Genomic DNA, 19,398 nt, shown 5'->3' with positions numbered 1-19,398 from the left:
GGCAGATAATGTAACCCTATGCTGCCTCAGTCAAACAAATCCCTTTGACCAGCATGCTTGTCAGGAGAGAATACTGCATAGGTGAAGGCATATATTGTCAATTTTGTTGTTCAAAATATGGCAAGGTTGAGCAAATCCAAGGGTAATACAGCAGGGGGTGAAAAAAAAAAAAGCCTGCTTATATAGAAAAGGCTAGAAATTTCAAAGTCAAACTCGTAACATGATAGTTGGACTAAGGCATGCACCTACTTCCTGGGAACTACAAACCTGCTAATTGTCTTCAGTTTTGTGTCCATTCTGAACTCACTTCCATCACATATGGCAGCAAATGCTTCTCATGCAAATAGCATTCCTCCAAATGGCATGCTTCCTGCAGAAGTAAGTAGCAAGGTTTCCATTCTGCTGAAGGAATTTCTGCTTCATTTTGACTTAAGTCAGATGCTTGTCTTGGACAGGTAGGAAGCTTAGGAGGTGTTGGCCTTCTAAAGAACAGAGCTTCTACATCACTGTTGCAGTTGAGAGTGCCTGCTACCCCTGTTTTCTGTCTCTGAGAGAAGGCATCATGTGTTAGGCAGAAAATGCTGGAAAAGTTTTGGTTATGTATTAGATCTGTGAGCTCCCTAACCTGTACCTTTACCCGGAAGCAGTCAATTCTGAGAAGGAGCAGATAGTCTTGCTGATAGTCACCCTGAAATTGTGCTAAGATTAAGCTGGTTTACACTGTTGAGCTGCTAATTAGGTGATTTTTCATTGTCCTTGGAAATGAAGTCATGCTAGCAATACATGAGATTTCAGCAAATGATTCAAGACTTCCTGTTCCGAACCTGATTTTATCCTAGGTCTCTGTCAGATGTGTTCCTAGTCTGATAGCCAAATGTTTTTTCTTCTCAGTCCCTGGTTCTGAGGTTTGTTGTGTTAATAGGGAGGGACTGTGATGATTATCTTACTTTGATCTTGCTGGGCAGTTTTATTACGAAGCTGTGCCATGTTCGGCACAAAGACCAGGCATTTGAGGAACTCTAATTTGAAACTTCTGGTGAAGTTGCAACCTGTGCTACAGTTGGGTGGTTCTAGTGCTCCACAGCTAGAGCACTAGCAGATTGGTATTCACAGAATACCACCAAGGTTGGAAAAGACCTACAAGATCATCAGTCCAACCGTCCACTGATCACCAATAGTTCTCACTAAACCATGTCCCTCAGTACAACTTCTAAACGTTCCTTGAACACCTCCAGGGACGGTGACTCAACCACCTCCCTGGGCAGCCTGTGCCACTGCCTCACCACTCTTCTGGAAAAGTAGTATTTCCTAACATCCAGCCTGAATCTCCCCTGGCAGAACTTGAGGCCATTCCCTCTGGTCCTATCACTAGTTACACAAGAGAAGAGGCCAACCCCCAGCTCACTACAGCCTCCCTTGAGGTAGTTATAGAGAGTGATAAGGTCTCCTCTGAGCCTCCTCAGTATCGTAGCTCCTGCCAACAGAAGAGGCTCCAGAGGGACATTGATGAACTGCAGACTGATGTACTTGACTGCAGTTTCCAGTATATGTAAGAAATAAGTGTAATACTTCTGAGCCTAAGGTTAAATTCAGATGTGGGAAAGAACTATCCTTGCATCTGTACGGGAAGTTCTACCTTACTAGCCCTTTTTAAAATTCGGTGACTTTTTTAGTAATAAATAAATAAAATGGACAGTGTATTTGTGTTTTGTTTTCTTCTTTGTTTTTATTGATAACACGGCACTGGAGCAAATACTTCCGTGTGTTGAGAATTAGCTGAAGTATAGGGAGCAAAGAAATGATTGAGGTACTCACTGACAAAACCAGGCAGTATTAGTAGGCCCGTTAAAGTATTAAATGAAAACAGATACTGAAGGAAATACTCTGGAGTGTATTTGCTAAAATGCCCAGAGGAAAGCAGTGATTGTGAATGTTGGAAGTACGAGTAAAATGGTTTTGTACCAGGATCACATGGCCACCTACTAACAGTTTCAAAGACAGACATTACTGGTCTACCTGCATTAGTGGGGTACTAGGCTGATCCAGTAGTGCATTTCCTATATTTGAAATACTGAAATTTGTTGTTACCATTTTGCTGTTAATAAAAGCATGTAGAAATGTTCCTATCTAACAGTGAAGTATCAGTGAATATGGAGGTACTCTGTTAATATCAGCTATTTGCTTTTGCTTCCTGTTACTTCAGTTTCTACGTTTTATTCTTCTCTTTATCTTAATGTGGTAGTCCTTAATTCACGAAAAGTTAATATACCATGTAACTCAATTCTTATTCTTCCTTTCTCTGAGACTTGTACAAATATTGTTGTGGTTGGGGAAAAAAGCCTGCTCCTCCTTGTTTCTCTGGTATCTTCCCCTTGATTACATTATCTGGTTTTTTCAAGTGTATGGCGTATTTTTCTTAAGCAGCTTCTTGATTCGAACATTATAATATTGATTTTTATATAGGGTAAGTTGCATATAGCCAAAATCAAGAGCTCAATTTTAATTTGAAATTCATTATAAATGTTTCCTTTTTTTTTTTTGCAGTGTGACAGTTGATTGCTAACCAATACTTTTGATTATATGCATTAATACAGTATATTTTACCAAGGCCTAAAAATAGCAGTGATGGAGAATTTCTTTAAATATGCTTGGAAGAAATACTTTCAACTTAAGGTTAACATTAACTTGTGCATTTCTGTTTTCTTTTTAACGTGGTGGATCAGATGGGACAATGGTGAGGTTGAGAAGCTTAGTCCATGGGACATGGAACCAATATCTGATAATGGTAGGTAGAAGCTCCCTTAACAGAACGGTTAATGTGCTTCTCCTTCCTTATGAATCCTTTGTTATGTGCAGGTAGTGTGCCTGAAATGATTCTTTGCTGGATTGTGTCACTTCAGTGTTAGTGAAATGTCTTAGATATATCTATATTCTACTTTTTCCTCCTGAAACTTCCCATCTTCCAAAGTAGTTTTGAGGGGAATACTTGAAAATGTGCATCTCTGGAATATACAATAAAACCTGCTACTACTGGAAGTCAAGTCTTGCAAACATAGCGACTTTCAAAAAATCTAGTTTGCATTGTGGTGTGGTATAAGAATAGGAATGAATATAAATAAAATTTCCAGTCAGTAAATCGTTATTGCCTGTACTTTAAAAACAGCTCTTTGTATAGGTTTACTGGTGAAACCCAAATTAATTGTAAATGAAATAATTGAATTACTGGTTTGTCTTCCTCAATTCAGTTTTCCATTGTGTTTCCTGTTGATGCAGCTGGGGGAAGGGAAGAAAGTTTGTGAAATACTGACAGAGTAGCCACTGAATAACTTGTTAAAAGGATATTAATTTTCCTAATCACCTTTTCTAGGAGACAGTTTATTTCCTTAATTCCAGAAATGCTTATGTTGTATATATGTAGCATATTGTATATGTAGTTTTTTTTCCTTAAATACTGTTATGTTGCATACATGTGGATGTTCTCAATAGTAAACTGACTTCATAATCTTCCAAGTGTGAGCTGTCTGCTTCAGTCATACCTTGTGATGACAAATGCTGCAAAACAGTCTGAAATGAAAACATGAAATCACTTGTTTTATGCAAACTAAAATGTATAAAGATTTCAGTCAGCAGGATTGTGTTGGTTTTTTTCCTCCTAGATTTGATTGAAATGCTATTTTCTTATTGTCAAAGTCTGCTTCCTTCAAACATACAGCACATTTTCTTCTCATTCATCGTGATCTGGTTAATGCTTTCCATAAATAGCACTGTGAATACAATAATGAATAAAGATGATTTGGGTTGTCATTACCTGTTTGGCCAAAGGAATCATAGATGCATAGAATGGTTTGGGTTGGAAGGGACCTTGAAGATCACCTAATTCCAACCCCCTTGCTATAGGCAGGGACACCTCCCTCTATACCAGGTTGCTCAAAGCCCAATCCGGCCTGGCCTTGGATGCTTCCAGGGAGGGGGCCTTCATAACATCTCTGGGCAACCTGTTCCAGTGTCTCACCACTCTCACAGTAAAGAATTTCTTACTAATATGTAGTCTAAATCTTCCCTCTTCCAGTTTAAAACCATTTCCCGTTGTCCAAAAATAGTCCTTTAAAAAAAAAAAAAAGAAAGAAAAAATAATCCTTTTTGTAAACTTAGAAAATCCCTCTAAAACTTGTTCAATTGCTTTGTTTTTTAATCTCTGTAACAGCTGTAGCTGAAAGGTGTTTTAGAAGTTGTGTATGGCATATTTGTGGATTACAGTTGTCATAGTGCTAGCAGTGACCTTACCTTCCTTAATTTCATTTTTAACTGAGCGACTCTCAAATGCTAATGTAAGCTCCTACTTCTGGTTTCTAGCTGTAAGCCTATATGCTTTGTATTGCTGAATTTTATCTGCTCTTCTAGTTGTCCTGTTCAATACAAAGATGGACTGATGATCTTACCTACTGTGTGTGATCAGGAACCTTTGTGATCTCTTTCCTTTTCAACTGCTCAAATTAAATGAGAACTTTAGCTTTTCAAAAATAAAATGCAGAACCTGAGACTGAAAATCTACTAAAAGCAGTCTGTGGAGTTGAGGGGAAAGATACCCAGAGGTGTAATTTCTTCTGTTTACTCAGTTGCTCTGTGTTAGCTGGATTGCATTAATCTTTGTAAGTGTGACTTTCCACAGAGCCATCCGTCACAGTTTTGTATGTCTGCTAGTTTTTATTGCTTTGAAATTAATTTAATCTGCCATGTTCAAAAGAAATATTAGAAAAATATATTAAAAAAATATACCAGGAAGGACATCACAAAATATATTGCCCGCCTTACACGTCTTTAATGGTTGAGGTAATAAATAAACTCATTAAGCTAAGTTATGATCCTATGAAGTCTGGAGCACGCATTTAAAACAAAAGTGTGCAAGTAACTCATGAGTTACGTCGTCTTTTCAGACTAGTGCTTAAATCAAAGGAGTAAAATGTCTTCTGGAAATTCAGAATTGCAGAAAAGGAGACTCAAGGATATTTTTTGTTGTTGTTGTATTGTGTATTTTCCCCCATGCTCTTAGTATTAAACTCAAGGCAAGGTATTTTTTCTTAGTTATGCTTAGTAGATACTCGTATGGTTTTGAATATTTAACAATTTCTCTCGTTCTGTGTTCTCACTACTCACCCTTTCCTTTTTGTTATCACTCTTCAGTTGATCAGCCTGAAGAATTAGGAGCTAGTGTTTCCGTGACTTTTGAAGAAATGGAGAAGCTACTGTACAAACCCCAAGAAGGGGAGTGGGGAACGCGATCCCGCGATGAAGCTTGTGAACGGATTATCAGTGGTATCAACCAACTTCTGACTCTTGGTAAGAATGTCCTCTTAAGTTTTAGGTAGTATACTCCTAGAGTTAAATTTAAAGACAGCTCTCTTGAATATACATGGTATTCTTTAAAAATGAACTTCAATAAAACAGTAGAGATGTTTACACATTTTTATGTGCAGTTCTCTCACTGTGTTTGTACTCGGATGTTTATAGTCGAGAATGGTTTTACAAACCAGTTGAATACCTGGCTCTGTTTTCATATGCGTACACATCTGAAAATAGTTCTGTTAATTGTCCTGTTTCTTACCAGACATTTCAGCAGCTTTTGCTGGTCCAGTTGACCTGTGTACATATCCCAAATACTGTACCGTGATTGCTTACCCGACAGACCTGAACACTATTAGAACAAGACTGGCCAACCGATTTTACAGGTTAGTACTAGTGGCAGAAACAAGGCGGAACATGGCCTTACGTTTGTACACTGTGAGAAGATCTAAGCTTTTTTTGGTCTTTTTTATAAGCGTTTTGAAAACCAATAGTCTAGTATCTGAAGAATTCAGCATTACTAGTGTTTTGTAGCAGCATTAGTGGTTTTTTTTTTTTTAAGTTTGTTAGTTCTTGAGGAAGTTGATTTCAGCCTATATCAATACCGTTTCCAGAGTTAACACTGGCATACTTAAGTGTAGGGTTGGTAAGTTCTGATGTGCAGTGCATCCATATCTCTAGCAGAAATTTAAGGGCATCGATCATCTCGACTTCTGCTCAGCATGTCTGTAAATAAAATGAAGAAATGTCAATACTTGTTTTCTTCCTGAATGAGAATGAAACGGTGTCTTGGGAAATGGTTTGAAATTCTGTAAATGAGGAACTGAAAACTTGGAATATGGCTTTCATATCTATAATTCCTTATAAATTTAATGATAAAGAAGCTGTGTGATTGTGCTAACTCTCTTCTGTAATGTTAGTTTGTAGCAGTTTCTACAAATCTCTTCTTTACAGAAGGTGGGGATGTATGGTCAGTCGGTCTCACAGCAAGGTATTTTGCAGACATCATGGCTGAGGTGTATTTACAAATGGATTTAGACCAGACTTCTTGTCACTCTTTTTATTGCTTGTGTCTTGTTTTTATTCTTTTATTCTTTATTATTATTGTAGTACACAATTTGTACCGTTTGATAGGACTTTTCCACAAAGGTGGTAAAGGTAGCCATTTCAAAAATGCATGGATTTTTAAGGAATCCTTGGAATTTGTGATCCTCAGTTCTGTTATTTCAATGGGATTTCATAATTCCGTGGTATTAAATGCTAGTGCTTACTAGGCTAGTTGCATTAACAGAATTTTAAAAAGGAATCCGAAGCTTTACAAAACTTTGCAGACTTTATGCAGATTACTTGTCAGTAATGAATTGGAAAATGAATTAACGAAGATGTGAGCTGTTGATTTTGCTTCCTTGAATTACATATGCTTCTGTGTGCATGTATGTGTGTATGTAAATACACTTCTGTGAGTGAAAACTTTGAGACTGGTGTAATGAATATTAAAATAAAGGACATTTATCCACATTAGATTAGGACAGATAATTAATAAGAGAGTTTTTTTGCAGTTTTTCAGCTTAGTATTAAAGGTGCAATTTTTTTTTTAATTTTAAGGAGAATCTCTGCTTTGGTTTGGGAAGTAAGATACATTGAAAGCAATGCCAGGACCTTCAATGAACCTGGGAGTGCTATCGCTAGAGCTGCAAAAAAGATCACTACACAGCTCTTAAAGTTTATCAAGTGAGTGGCATTTTAGTCTATATAGTGCTTGAATAGTTGTGCTCTAAAGCTGGGGGGGGAACGTAAACACCTTTAACATCCCTTTATTAAGAATCCTGTTCTTCTGATTTCTTAATCTTTTTCAATGCACTGCAGGACAGATACATAATTCTTCTTGAGTATTATCTTAACTGGGGAAAATACTGGAATGTATGTTCATATAGAGAAGTTTTGACTTTCTCCATTGGTAGCATTCACTGGTGTATATAGTATGAAGATGTCACTTGACTGGAAAGTAGATCAGTCTGTAATGTAAGCCCATGTAGAAATTCTTGTTGCAGCATGCCTGACTTGAGTTCATTTGGGAGGTTTATTTTGAAGTAAGTTGGTGTAGGCAGTCCAACTTCAGTAGATCATATTTCTAATGCTAATTTCACCTTCCTTTGCTCACTAGTTCTAAAATGCGTAGTATAGTAGTTCTTCAGATTTAACATTACTTTAGTGATATAATATATAATCACCTTTGACATTTATATTTCAGATAATTCTTATTCACTTCCGCTTTTGTAGCTTTTGGCTATGCCTGGGTTTGTCTATCTAGAAAGTGATTGTTGTGTTTTTGCTATTCAAGTAACGAGATTTAATTGCATTACAGTGATCAAGACTGTACAAACATTTTTGACCTATGTAGCACAACAGATGATGAACAAGATTGTCTTGATGCTGATGATCTGGTAAGTTTTTTTTGTACAAATAATTGCAATAATGCATTCACAGTGGAAGAAAATACCACTCATTTTCAAGTATTCACGGCAAAATTGCTCAATTTTTAGATTGAGATCGTTGTATGTATGTCAATATTTGCATAGCTGATAGACTGAATATGATTGGAAAGTGGGGGATGATGTGGGGGCATGCTTTAATTGAAAACATTTTGAGTTGTTGGTACTTGTACAACCAAAAATGTTCTACTATGGCTGTGCCGTCAAATAGAACAATTCTTCTGTGTTTTGTGACATTTTAAAGCATATTAATATGCAGTAATGTAATACAAATATTTCAAGAGTGTATGAATAGCTGTCTTTCATTGTATTTTTAATTATCTGCATCCTTGGATATTTCTAAGGATAAAACTGTCATTTAGGCAGTAGTAAACACTGAAAGTTGGCGTGTTATTACAACTTTTACGGAGATGCTTTGCAATAGCAAACACTTCAGTTCCTGTACACCCAACTATGAATCATACATCAACATGACGTGCTTCACTGAGGATTTAATGAAATGTATTTATCTTAAAACTGATAGAGGTAGCATTCACTGCAGAACAATTCTTGTTGTGTTCAGTGTTGTACGTTTACTAACAGCATACCCCAAACAGCCCAATCTGTTATCTTTTTTGCATTTTGATTTCTAATTCAGCAAGGCTTCAGAAAGTTGCAGAGTGACTGCTCTCCCTTGGAGGTTAATATTGTAGGAAGGAAATTATGTTGAGCTGTCTCACTACTTCAGCATCATCTGAGTACTTCCACGTTGTAAAGCTTTTATTTTACCAGAAGTAACTTGATCAGAAAGATTTCTTTGCCCTAAATTCAGGACAAGCAAAATGCAGAAAGTTTTAATATTTGTCAGTTGATTTACTGTTGATCTTTTGTCATTAATGTTCTCAAAGCTGGTGGGTATCTTCTTGTTGCAATTTCTGCTTGCGGTTTTTCCTCTATGCGAAGGACAGGAGTTGAAGTAGGAGTCTTCAGTGGTGGGATATCATTAGGATCTTATTTTCCAAGATTCACTGTGCTATACTTTTGATATGCTCATTTCATATCCCATTGAGAAAAATAAGACTAAAAGTCTATTTCAACCATGATATAAGTCTAATAATAATTTGAGCACACAAATGTTTTAAAATTATTTATGGAATAAAATAGATAACCTTTTATTTTCTGCAGGATGATGAAAAATGTCGTCCGAGAACATCATACAGAAGAAGAAGAGTGAGTTGGTTAATCTTTCCCATATATACCCAATTCAGGTTTGCCAGGAAAAATTGTTTAGCAGACTGTATTGAAATACTGTGGGACTGATGCTTTGTTTTGTAACAAACCTAATTGGTTTTTTTTCTGACAGTAAAAAGAAACTAAATGCTTTGCATAAATAGTTCATTGCTGTTTTAACACATCAGTACTTTTTCTGCATAGTAGTCAAGGAGAATCTTTCTCATAAATTTGATATCAGTGCTGTTCAGTGTGACAGCTTTCAGTTATCTGGCTGATACTGAAGTAAAAGTATTAATCAGCTGAGATGAGAGAAAAAAATACATTTTAACAATGGATATTATTCAGACCTCTTAATTTGGAAGATACCGGGAGATATTTTTATGTGCTTTTTGGTACTAAAAAAAAAAAAAAAACAACAACTTGGAAGGCAAAAAAACCTATGATTTGTCAGCTATAAATAAACATTAGAAAAAAAAACCTTCTAGTTGTAGAGTTCAAGTTTTGTTACAAAACAATACTTGGAAGTGCATTTTTGCACTTGTAACGGTTTGGAAGCGCATTTTTCTTAAGCAGTGTGCCCTTGTGGCCAGGAAGGCCAATAGTATCCTGGGGCACATTTAAAAAAAAAGTGCAGCCAGCAGATCAAGGCATGTGGTCTTCCCCCCCTGCCCTGGTTGAGGCCACATGTGGAGAGCTGTATCTATTTCTGGGCTTCCCAGTTCAAGAAAGTTGGGGATCCCCTAGAGAGAATTCAGTGGAAGGCCACAAAGATGATTAGGAGCCTTTCCTCATAAGGGGGATGCTCCAGGCTGAGAGACCTGGGACTCGTCAGCCTGGAGAAGAGAAGATAGAGGTGGAAACTTATCATTGTTTACAGATATCTATAATATGGGAGTTAAGATGATGGGGGCAAACTCTTTTTCGTGGTGTTCAACAATAGAACAAGGGGCAGTAGGCTGAAACAGGAACACAGGAAGTTCCTTACTAACACGAGGAAGAACTTCTTTACTGCGCGGGTGACGGAGCACCGGAACAGTCTGCCCAGAGAGGTGGTGGAATCTCCTTCTCTGGAGATACTCCAAACCCACCTGTGCAACCTACTGCAGGGAGCCTGCTTTAGCAGGGCTTGGACTAGATGATCTCCAGAGATTACTTCCAAACCCCTATGATTCTGTGATTGATTCTGTGATTCTGAAATAATTCCAGTTAGATGAAGTTTTTCAGGCAGTATTTCAGTAATGTTTTTTCCTGGCTTTTTTTCAAGGGACGAGGGAAAAGAGGAAAATGCGTGAAAAATGGTTATGATGAAAACTCCTGGAAAAAACAGTGTATGGAACTTGTGAACTTAATTTTCCAATGTGAAGATTCTGAACCTTTTAGGCAGCCAGTTGATTTGGACCAATATCCTGTAAGTTGTTCCATTAACCTTGTAAGATATAAATATTATTTGTTTCTTTCTTTTAGCACTTGGTATAATAAGACCCCCACGTTTCTCTTGGAGTTGTTTGTTCTCTTGGTTTCAGTTCTCAATCATTGAGACTGACCTGCATCAAGATAAGATATACCAATATATTGACGCAGCATAGAACAACTGTAGAGCAGTGGAACTGTGTCTACAAACATCCCGATACTTCAAATGAGTTACTTGTTTTGCATTTAATGTTAACTTTAGGGATGAAACTGAAATAGGTGAACAGATCACAGTCAGTGTGAACTCCTTATTTGTAGTTGCATAATTTTCTTGCTCTCCCATTGTTACTGCTGGCATTATTGCCTTTGTTGCTGTCTGCATGTTTTGGGAATCTGTCCTCTCTTTGAAGCTTCCCAGCTAGAGAAGACATAGGTCTTGGTCCATGTGTACATCTGAAGTATGGATTCTGTCCAATCTGTTTTACGTTTTCTATTGATGCATCTTGGAACATCTTAATACTCCAGTTGTCCCTCTTCCAAATAAATAGAATACTTTGTTGATGAAAGCCTTCTGCAGCTTTATTATGTACCTTTGTCAGCAACTTACCTAATTTCAGAGGTCATTTCTCTCTTCTATAAAATTTAGCATGCTTTGCTGCAGTACTGCTTTTGAGCTCTTTATTTGGCTTTTAGGAAAAAGAGAAAACAACAAACTCTAATAGGAAAAAACCATATAAATGTTCTAACAGTTATGCAACTTTTCTCCTGTGACCTTCACATCTTTAGTTTGGGTCTCATTTCAGCTTTCAAAAACACCTTGGGAGTCTCTAAAACTCCTCATTTACAAGAAAGAAACTGTGGAGTTTTTGTTTTATTTTAAAATTATTTAAATGATTAGTTTCTCAATGTAAAAGGCATCAGTGAAAGGATTACATGAAGATTTACTACAGTCTTATTTCCCGTTTTGATTAACAATAATAAGGTTGTCTTGTGTGTTATTGTTACTAAGTAGTTGCTGTTGAGGTAGATGGGGAGAAAAGAAACTGAAGAACTATGTGCAAGTATGTGGTGTTCTATCACATCATGATGTTTAATAAATTCTGAAGATGACCTTGAAAATATGCAAGTTTTTATAGGACATAATGTAGTGGAGGCTTTAAATGAAGTAGTTTTAGCAGGAGCTTAGCTGGCTGCTATGGTAAGTACTTGTTTCTTGAACCAGTAGTTAAGATAATCTTAGCCCCTGTTAAATTTTAGACATAAAATTCAAGATGATTGTTTCTCCTCTAACAGCTTCTTGAATTGCTTTTTTTTGTGCTTTATCTAGGACTACAGACATATTATAGACACTCCGATGGACTTCGGTACAGTGAAAGAAACTCTGGAAGCTGGAAATTATGACACTCCAATGGAACTGTGCAAAGATATAAGACTAATATTTAGTAATGCGAAGTCTTATACTCCAAACAAAAAATCAAAGGTAGATGTTGCTGTTGGGGGGGGTTTACGCTTCTCATAATGCAGTTAGGTAGTATTTTGCAGTAATTTTTATTTTTCAGCATTGTAATAAAATTTCTGGTGGAGTGGATAATGGTGAGAAGTGCAACAGAATATTGAGTATGTTTGCTTATGTCTTATGTAGCACTACAGTACATCATACTAATCAGTTTCATTTTTATCTGTACAGTTTTTGATTTTAGACAAGTTAGTCTTGGATGAAAGGTTCTGTTACTAACGTAAACTAATTCCTTGCCTAGATTTATAGTATGACCTTGAGATTGTCAGCACTATTTGAGGAGAAAATTAGAAGAATTGTTTCAGATTTCAAAAATGGTCAGAAACAGAATGAAAAGATACGAAGAAACCAGAGGTACACTAGAAGAGTTCAGAGTCAAAGCTCAGCGCAGCATCCTGCCAAAGCGCCCAGGTAACAAATTATGAAGAACTGACTGTATTCACTGACATATTTAGTCTTGGAGGAATGGAACAATTGTTTTATGAAGTGGCTAGCTAACTCCAGTGATAATTGTTTGAATTACTTCTCTTACTGTAAGATGGACGTGCTTAAAAGGAGTTCTGTGGTAGTATAAAATTGCCTTTGGAACAGTGAAGGGACTGAAGAATAGAACAGGGTTTTTTTGTTTATGCTTTGTTCTAAATAATTCAGTGAGGAAATCAGTTTTTAATCTGAGTATAATAATAAATGAAACAGATGTTCTTGCTGTGTATATATTATTTTACTATATGCAGAAGAAATTTAATCCTACGGAATTTAGATTTTTAACATAGTGTAGCATTGAGTTTGTAGTGTATGCCTCTTTTGAAGGAAAACCAACTTTTGATACAGTTTCTGGTTGATATGATTTGCTCTTGAATTGTTAATCTGCATATGGGATGAAGTGAAACAATACAAAATACAGAAACAAAATGTGTTAAATTGTTGGAATTGAGCATATGCCTTTCTCCTGCTCTTTGGCCTTTATTCACTGGTAGTGAAGGGACAGTAATATGCTTTTAAGAACAAAATTAAAAGACTACACTTCTGACGTATTTGAATTTATTCTTTTGTACATAAATGTTGGATTACACTGTAAGCATATCTGATGATGAACTTGAACTTTCAGTGGGTGTTTCTCTTGGCTTCTCAGTGTTTTCCAGAGAAACAGTTTAATGTTCATTATAAACACACGGCAGTGTAGGCAGGAATCTTCCTTTGAAACACCACTTCTTTTCTTCTCCTAAGAATTACAGTTCAGTGGTGCTTAGGAGGACTGAGGCTTTGCGAATTCTTGGGGAGTGTTTGGATATCAAACTGTTATGCAGGAGAGCATGTATGTCTCACGTGTCTATAAAAATATCTGAAATCTTTGGACTGTAAGCAACAAACTGACAAAACAGTAGTTCTAAACATGAAAATAAGCAACGTTGTTTTGCCTAGTAGCCTCCGCATTGCTTATGTATAATGTATGCCCTTTCCCGTCTAGATCACTATTAATTTACTGTGATCAAATAGGACTTTGTGTAGCACTCTAGAATATATTTTAAGGAAGATTCAAATTGGCAAGTTCCTCTGCAAACATGCATTTTATTTTAGACTATAAACTCTTGAAGGTGCTGTTTCATCATGTTCTTGGAACTCAGTTAATCATGGAATAATGTTAGTATGCGTAGCATGTACTTTTGAAATTTATGTACAATTAACAAGAGATTGAATTCAACAGAAGTTGAAGCTGTTATTGCAGTGTGTTGGTGAACAATAGGAGGGCATAGGTATAGAAGGTATTCAATGTTACCTTCTTTGGTTTAGTGTAGAGAGAGAATTTGTTTTCTTGTTTAACTTTATTAGGAGCGTAGACTACTATTTTAATACAAGCAGTTAATGCTATCTTCATCAAAGTTAAAATTGTCCGGTACCATGTCAGATTACAAAACTAACGAGCCTTCCATAAATGTAAAATCACGTGGTATATGGTTAATTAAGCTTTCAGAGAAAATTACTTTTGTAACACTTAACCGTCTATATTTTTTTAATAGTTTTACAAGCTATGTTGCTTTTACTCCTTTCCCTTTTCAGTAGAAATTTGAAGCAGAAACCGTTAAAGTCTCAGGCAAAAATTGAATCTGAACAGGAAGATTCTTTTAGTCAACCTACCTCAAGCAGAGCAGCCTGTGTTGCAAGCCATAAAACAAATGCTAGCAGTTACAACCATAGTTCGTCTGGAGAATCCTCTGATTCTGCATGCCTGGCATCCTTTGAAAGGAATGGAAAAGCTAGATCTACAACACTAACAAATCGTTCGACATTGTCATCAGGTAATTAATGGAATGTATTTCAAATGAGGATTTTCATATTTGTCTTATCTATGCATTACCTACTCGTGTTTCTTTTCCTTTATAATTGCCCTAATTGCCAACTGTATTCTGAATTAAAAATGCAAACTTTAACAATGCAAAAACTTTAGAGAACACTTTTATACTGTTTGTATTTCGAGCAATACAGAACTTTGTGTATTTTGACTTCTATGTTATAAAAAGTCCTGTGTACTAAAGAATATTCTGCTGTAAAATCCCATAGAATGCAATTGATTAATTTCATTAATGAAAAAAAGTACTCCGAAGAGGAAATTTATTGCTACCATAGTCTACTTAAATGCAGAGCTGTCTTGGCTGTATACATAGATAGATAGATAGATAGATAGATAGATATATTTTGCAGGCAAATGGACAGTACTTTTCTACAGCGTTGTATCGGAATTCACAGCAAAGCTGAACTGAGTAGGACTAAAGTTAACCTACAAACCAGTATAAGTAGTATAAGTTGACCTACAAACCAGTATGACTTGATGCTCTTTAACCAAATACAGTAATAGAATTTTTTTTTTTAACTTCAAGCAACTGCTCTAGGAAAGTGGTTGTGATGAAGGGATGCCTCTTGCTTGATAGGAAAGTGTGGTGTATTTGATATAAAATAAAGGTCATACACCTGTGTGTTACATAGATACTAAAACCCAAATTAGCAAAAAGTTCCCAGGGTCATGAAATCTTTCCTGTCTCTTTCGTTTTTTTCTCCCTAAACTTTACATTGGTAAAACTTCAGCTTCTTTCAGAGAACAAGGATTCTGATTCTGGTAAAAGAGATTTGTCAAATATTGCAAGTTTTTTAATGTGCTGTTGTTCTCTTAGAGGTGTTCTCAGATAACATAGTTATTAGTTTACTTGAAACTTAAACACCTCTCAGAGTAACTTGTCACTGGACACCTGGTAAATGTGGAGTGGTATATTTTGTGGAACTATCAATTTCATACCTGCAAGAGATTAAGGCATGATAAACAGTGTATTGCTAGATAAAATTGTGAGGAAATTTGAAGATTTCCTGCATAAGCAAAATGCACTTCTTAAGTGAAAACTAACTGATTAGTATTCTAATTGAGGATTCAATCTTTTTAGCAGAAAGTGAAGTAGAAGGTTCTTTAGCTTCATCTACATCCTCTTCATCCTCTTCGAGTAGCTCAGAAGAGAGCAAAGAGAGCTCTGTGGCTCTTGTGTCTCCGCCACTACACAATGGTATATGTAGAAGAAAGAACATCAGTTGTAGGGTAACCAGAAATCAAGCTGCTCAAAGAAAACAAATAGGTAAGATTTGAGTAGTTCTCTTCTGAATGGCCCATAAGCCAGCTGTATGCACGTATACATACATATATATAAAAATAAAAAACTAATTGTAATTGGTATCTTTTTAATTGTTGGCTGTTGTGATACTATATGTTTCATTAGTAGTAGATCTGTTGCTTTCAAAATGCTGCTTTCTGAACACTTCAGATTTTTTTCAGTACTTAGGGTAGGGAGAGCGGAAGCCAAGAGCCTGTTGAGCCAAGAGCCTATCTCTTGCAACATTTTGTTTCTTAAAGCAGAAGCAGTAAAACATAAAGCAGTTTTCAAAAAAAAACTAGAATGAATCCAAAGTTTAGGATATAGCTCAATATTTTTTCTTGCCAGATACTAAAATCACCTAACTACTACTAGAGGGATATATTTTGTTTGTCTTGTCTGTGGGTTCAACCTGTTCCAGATTTGATAAGGCTGAAAAAGCTTGTACTTTTGAATATAAGACTTCAATCCCTCTTCTGCTTCACAGGTACACTTCCCCAGGAGAATGGGAATACAAGAAAAGCTGTCAGGAAAAGGTTATATGAAAGTGATTCTGAAAATACTTCAGTGGTGACATCTGAGTCTCTGAGTAATAGTACAGGGAGACATAGAAAAATCCCACGCAGAAGTGCTACTGTGGCTGCTACTAAGTTAAGACTAATGAGCGATGTGGAAGAAGAGGTTTCAAGCTCAGAAAGTATTGGTATTGGATGCAAAAATAGAAAACTGCCTCACCGAAATGCCTCGGCTGCAGCCAGGCGAATGTTACTGGAGGGGTCTGAGGATGATGCAGGTTTGAAGTCTGAAAGTGAAAAAGAAACGGAAGAGCAGCTTACCAAGAGAAAAGTTCTTTCTTTACCTACTTCATCTGCTGTACGAAGAAAATTCGTTAGTGAATCTGAATATGAAAGTTCAGATTCTGACACAGACACGCAGATGAAACAGAAAACCTGGCAAAGCAATGGCCATAGGCAGTTACGAGGGACAGTTCTTTCTGTGTCTCCCAAAATGAGTCCCACACGAGGCTTTTCAGAGGAGGACTCCAAAAGCCATAATTCAGAGGATGAGAGCAATCAGAAAGCTGACCACTCGGTGTCTGCAAATAAGTTTGTTGTGAGCAATTCTGAGGATGAAGCGTGTTCTGAATCAGATAGGTGGAATACTGGGAAATTGTTTGGTCTGCACCCTGTTGCTCCTGTAAAAAAAGCGAAAGTCTTGAGTGATTTGGAGGACACAGCAGAATCTGAAACAGAAGACAGGCAGGATGGGAGAAGTGTTGTTTCAGAAACCTTGGTGCCATGTAGAATTACAGCGAGCACTAATTCTGGACCTGGTGCTGATTTCAATGACTCTTCTGATACGGAATCTGAAACAAATTCCAATAACAGTAATTATCTTGACACGTCTTCAAAAACAAAAAAGAGGAGGAGAAAAGGAAAAACAAAAATCTTCAGAAAAGGTAAAAGTTTTCAAGTTAATGCATCTAAGCTCTGATACTGACTAGATAGAGGAAATATTAGTATGGGTAATGACTGGAGAGATTTGGACTCTATGAAGTGTAATAATCTTCCTTGTTCTAAAAGAAGAACTAGAAATCAGAGGGTGAAATGTAAGGCATGGTGATGCTGACAGTGGAACTGGGAGGTCACCAAAGCAGCGCTGAGGAAACTGTTTTATGGTGGCAGTCTTTCAGTATTTAGAATTCATGATGAATGCTGACAGTTCGTGAGCAATTCGGGGTATACATTTGTCTGAAAAAGTCATTAAGTCACTGTTTTCATATTTAATCAGCACTTCCTTCTCTATGTATGTATTAGCAGAATATATACAAATGAATTCTATTGTATGAAGTTCAAGGTACCAGAAAATCTCAAAAAGAGAATTTGTTCTCTTTTGTCAGTCTGCTCCTTGCTTTAAGAACTTCGATAAAGAAAATCTGTGAGTTTGTGGATGAAGTAATAGTTCTTACCTAAGATCATTGCCTTTTGCTGTTGCAAACTTCTGTGCTAAAGCAGACTTACAGCCATTATTTTCATTTCAAGTAATTGTGTAGTCTTTCAAAATGAATTTGATAGTGTCTGAATTATTTTTATTTCCGTGGCATGTACTGGAATCTTTAACTTGGTTTGCCTTTTGGATTTATTGTCAGTGATAGGTAGTGTCTTTTTCAAGGTAGAAATGCATTTTGATGCTGTGATGGTAACATTCTAAAGCTTGACTGGCTTTTCTGTGAGTGTTTGAGGTTTGGATCTGTTTTTGGAGAGTGTGTTTTAAAAACCAAGAGAAAGATCCGATATATACAGAACTAAGACTGTTAAAGATGTGACTGAGTTGGAGACCTGCTTTCATGTGAAAGAGGAGTATATCGTTGTCCTGTGCAGTGTTCCTGATGAGTACCTTTTGGGTGTTCAGTTTTCTTTATTTGGGGAGTTAGCTGTTCCCCACATGATTCTGTTGAAGTGTTAGTTGTCTTTCATATGAATTGATTAATAGCTCTGGACAGCGTTTACAGTGAAACATCTATTTGATATTTCACTTCATCTAATCTCTAATTTGGGACACTACCACAGGTAGTCAAATAACTATTTTCTACAGTGGCACATGTTCTCTCTAGCTCATTTTGCTCCTCAACAGATAATGGGTGCAGCAGACGTGCTGTTAGCACAGCCTGGCTTACTGTGGTTTGCTAATAGGCACATGTATTCCTCTCTCCTGAAGAGGCTGGTAGTTACTTGTAAATAAGAAGCCTAGCAGGTTTGTACTTGTAGAAGTTATTCTTTGGGTACTGTTAGAATATATACATGCTTTTGTTTAAATACTTAGGTATTTATAGGATATAAATTTATTTGAATATTTGGCTGTATGTAAGAGGCTCTGTATGTGACTCAAGGGATGGCCAGGTGTTCCTATCCAGTATTGCAGCCTGGACTCCAAGGTTTAGAGTTTGATAGCATGTACTACAGGCCTGCTTGTCGCAACAGCAGACTGGATGGATAAGGCCTTTATATCTTGGTGTCTGTCTTGTAAATGTTTTCTCATAAATCCCAATTTGTGGCTAATGGAGTTCTTTGATCCTCCCTGTCTGTGCAGTCTGTACCTTTGCAGCATTTAATGCATGATACTCGTGTAGTTTCATTAAACTGATGCAAACTTGTTTCTTTTATCACTATGATGTGTGGGGATGCTGAAGTTACTCTAGAGTGGATTTTAATTCTACTAAGAAGCTTTAAGTAAAAAAAAAGTAAAAATAAAGCTTTATACAAATTTGCTGCCAATTTAAGATTGTGTGCAAGGTACAGGTTGTATAGGTTTAATAGTCTGGTAATGTGTTGCATAAAGTCTGGACTCCTGTCTTGCATAGAATGTGATCTTGCTGTCCTTTAGTCTTTTGTTTCAGTCTCATGAATCAACTGCTGAAATTGTAAAAGTATGCATAAACAATCAGTTGTGGTAGAGTTGTTTCTCATCTAGTGTCTTAGAATACATGTTTGTGGCATTTATTCTTTACAGAGTTGAGGGAGAATGTTGTCCTATCCTAATTTCTCAGGTGATGTACTGGGGAACAAAGGAGACGGAATAACTTGCCAGTGCTGAACACAGTAATCTGGCCAGAAGGAGCCAGGCACTGAACCTCACTAGAGTTTGTCTCAGCCAGTGTCTGAGTAGCTGCCATTCTCAAAAGACACTAGGCCTTTAGTTCCAATAGTTGAAGAAAATAGGAGCATTAGGAAGAAAAGCTTTCTTTGTGCCTCCATAAAAGAAGAGCATTCCCTTTAAACCTCCTCCTCTTTAAACC

General features: G+C 36.7%; 1 protein-coding gene across 4 annotated transcripts in view; it reads left to right on the top strand.

The window, feature by feature from the left end:
• The window catches only part of BRWD1 (bromodomain and WD repeat domain containing 1), a 55,552-nt gene that overhangs the window by 33,022 nt on the left and 3,132 nt on the right, over positions 1–19,398 (top strand). Inside the window, exons 29-40 of one of the 4 annotated variants that reach the window (XM_021405722.1) lie at positions 2,724–2,785; positions 5,182–5,337; positions 5,606–5,726; positions 6,946–7,071; positions 7,706–7,784; positions 8,997–9,041; positions 10,309–10,452; positions 11,782–11,934; positions 12,212–12,381; positions 14,032–14,267; positions 15,405–15,587; positions 16,090–17,061. In XM_021405722.1, the coding sequence (XP_021261397.1) occupies positions 2,724–2,785; positions 5,182–5,337; positions 5,606–5,726; positions 6,946–7,071; positions 7,706–7,784; positions 8,997–9,041; positions 10,309–10,452; positions 11,782–11,934; positions 12,212–12,381; positions 14,032–14,267; positions 15,405–15,587; positions 16,090–17,061 (2,447 nt within the window). Of the gene's footprint in view, positions 1–2,723; positions 2,786–5,181; positions 5,338–5,605; positions 5,727–6,945; positions 7,072–7,705; positions 7,785–8,996; positions 9,042–10,308; positions 10,453–11,781; positions 11,935–12,211; positions 12,382–14,028; positions 14,268–15,401; positions 15,588–16,089; positions 17,062–19,398 lie in introns of all 4 variants that reach the window. The other 3 variants (XM_021405711.1, XM_021405713.1, XM_021405702.1) reach the window with 3 other exon arrangements.

This window comes from Numida meleagris, chromosome 1 (genome assembly GCF_002078875.1).
Source record: "Numida meleagris isolate 19003 breed g44 Domestic line chromosome 1, NumMel1.0, whole genome shotgun sequence".
Taxonomy (NCBI): domain Eukaryota; kingdom Metazoa; phylum Chordata; class Aves; order Galliformes; family Numididae; genus Numida; species Numida meleagris.
This window is presented reverse-complemented; position numbering and strand designations above follow the sequence as displayed.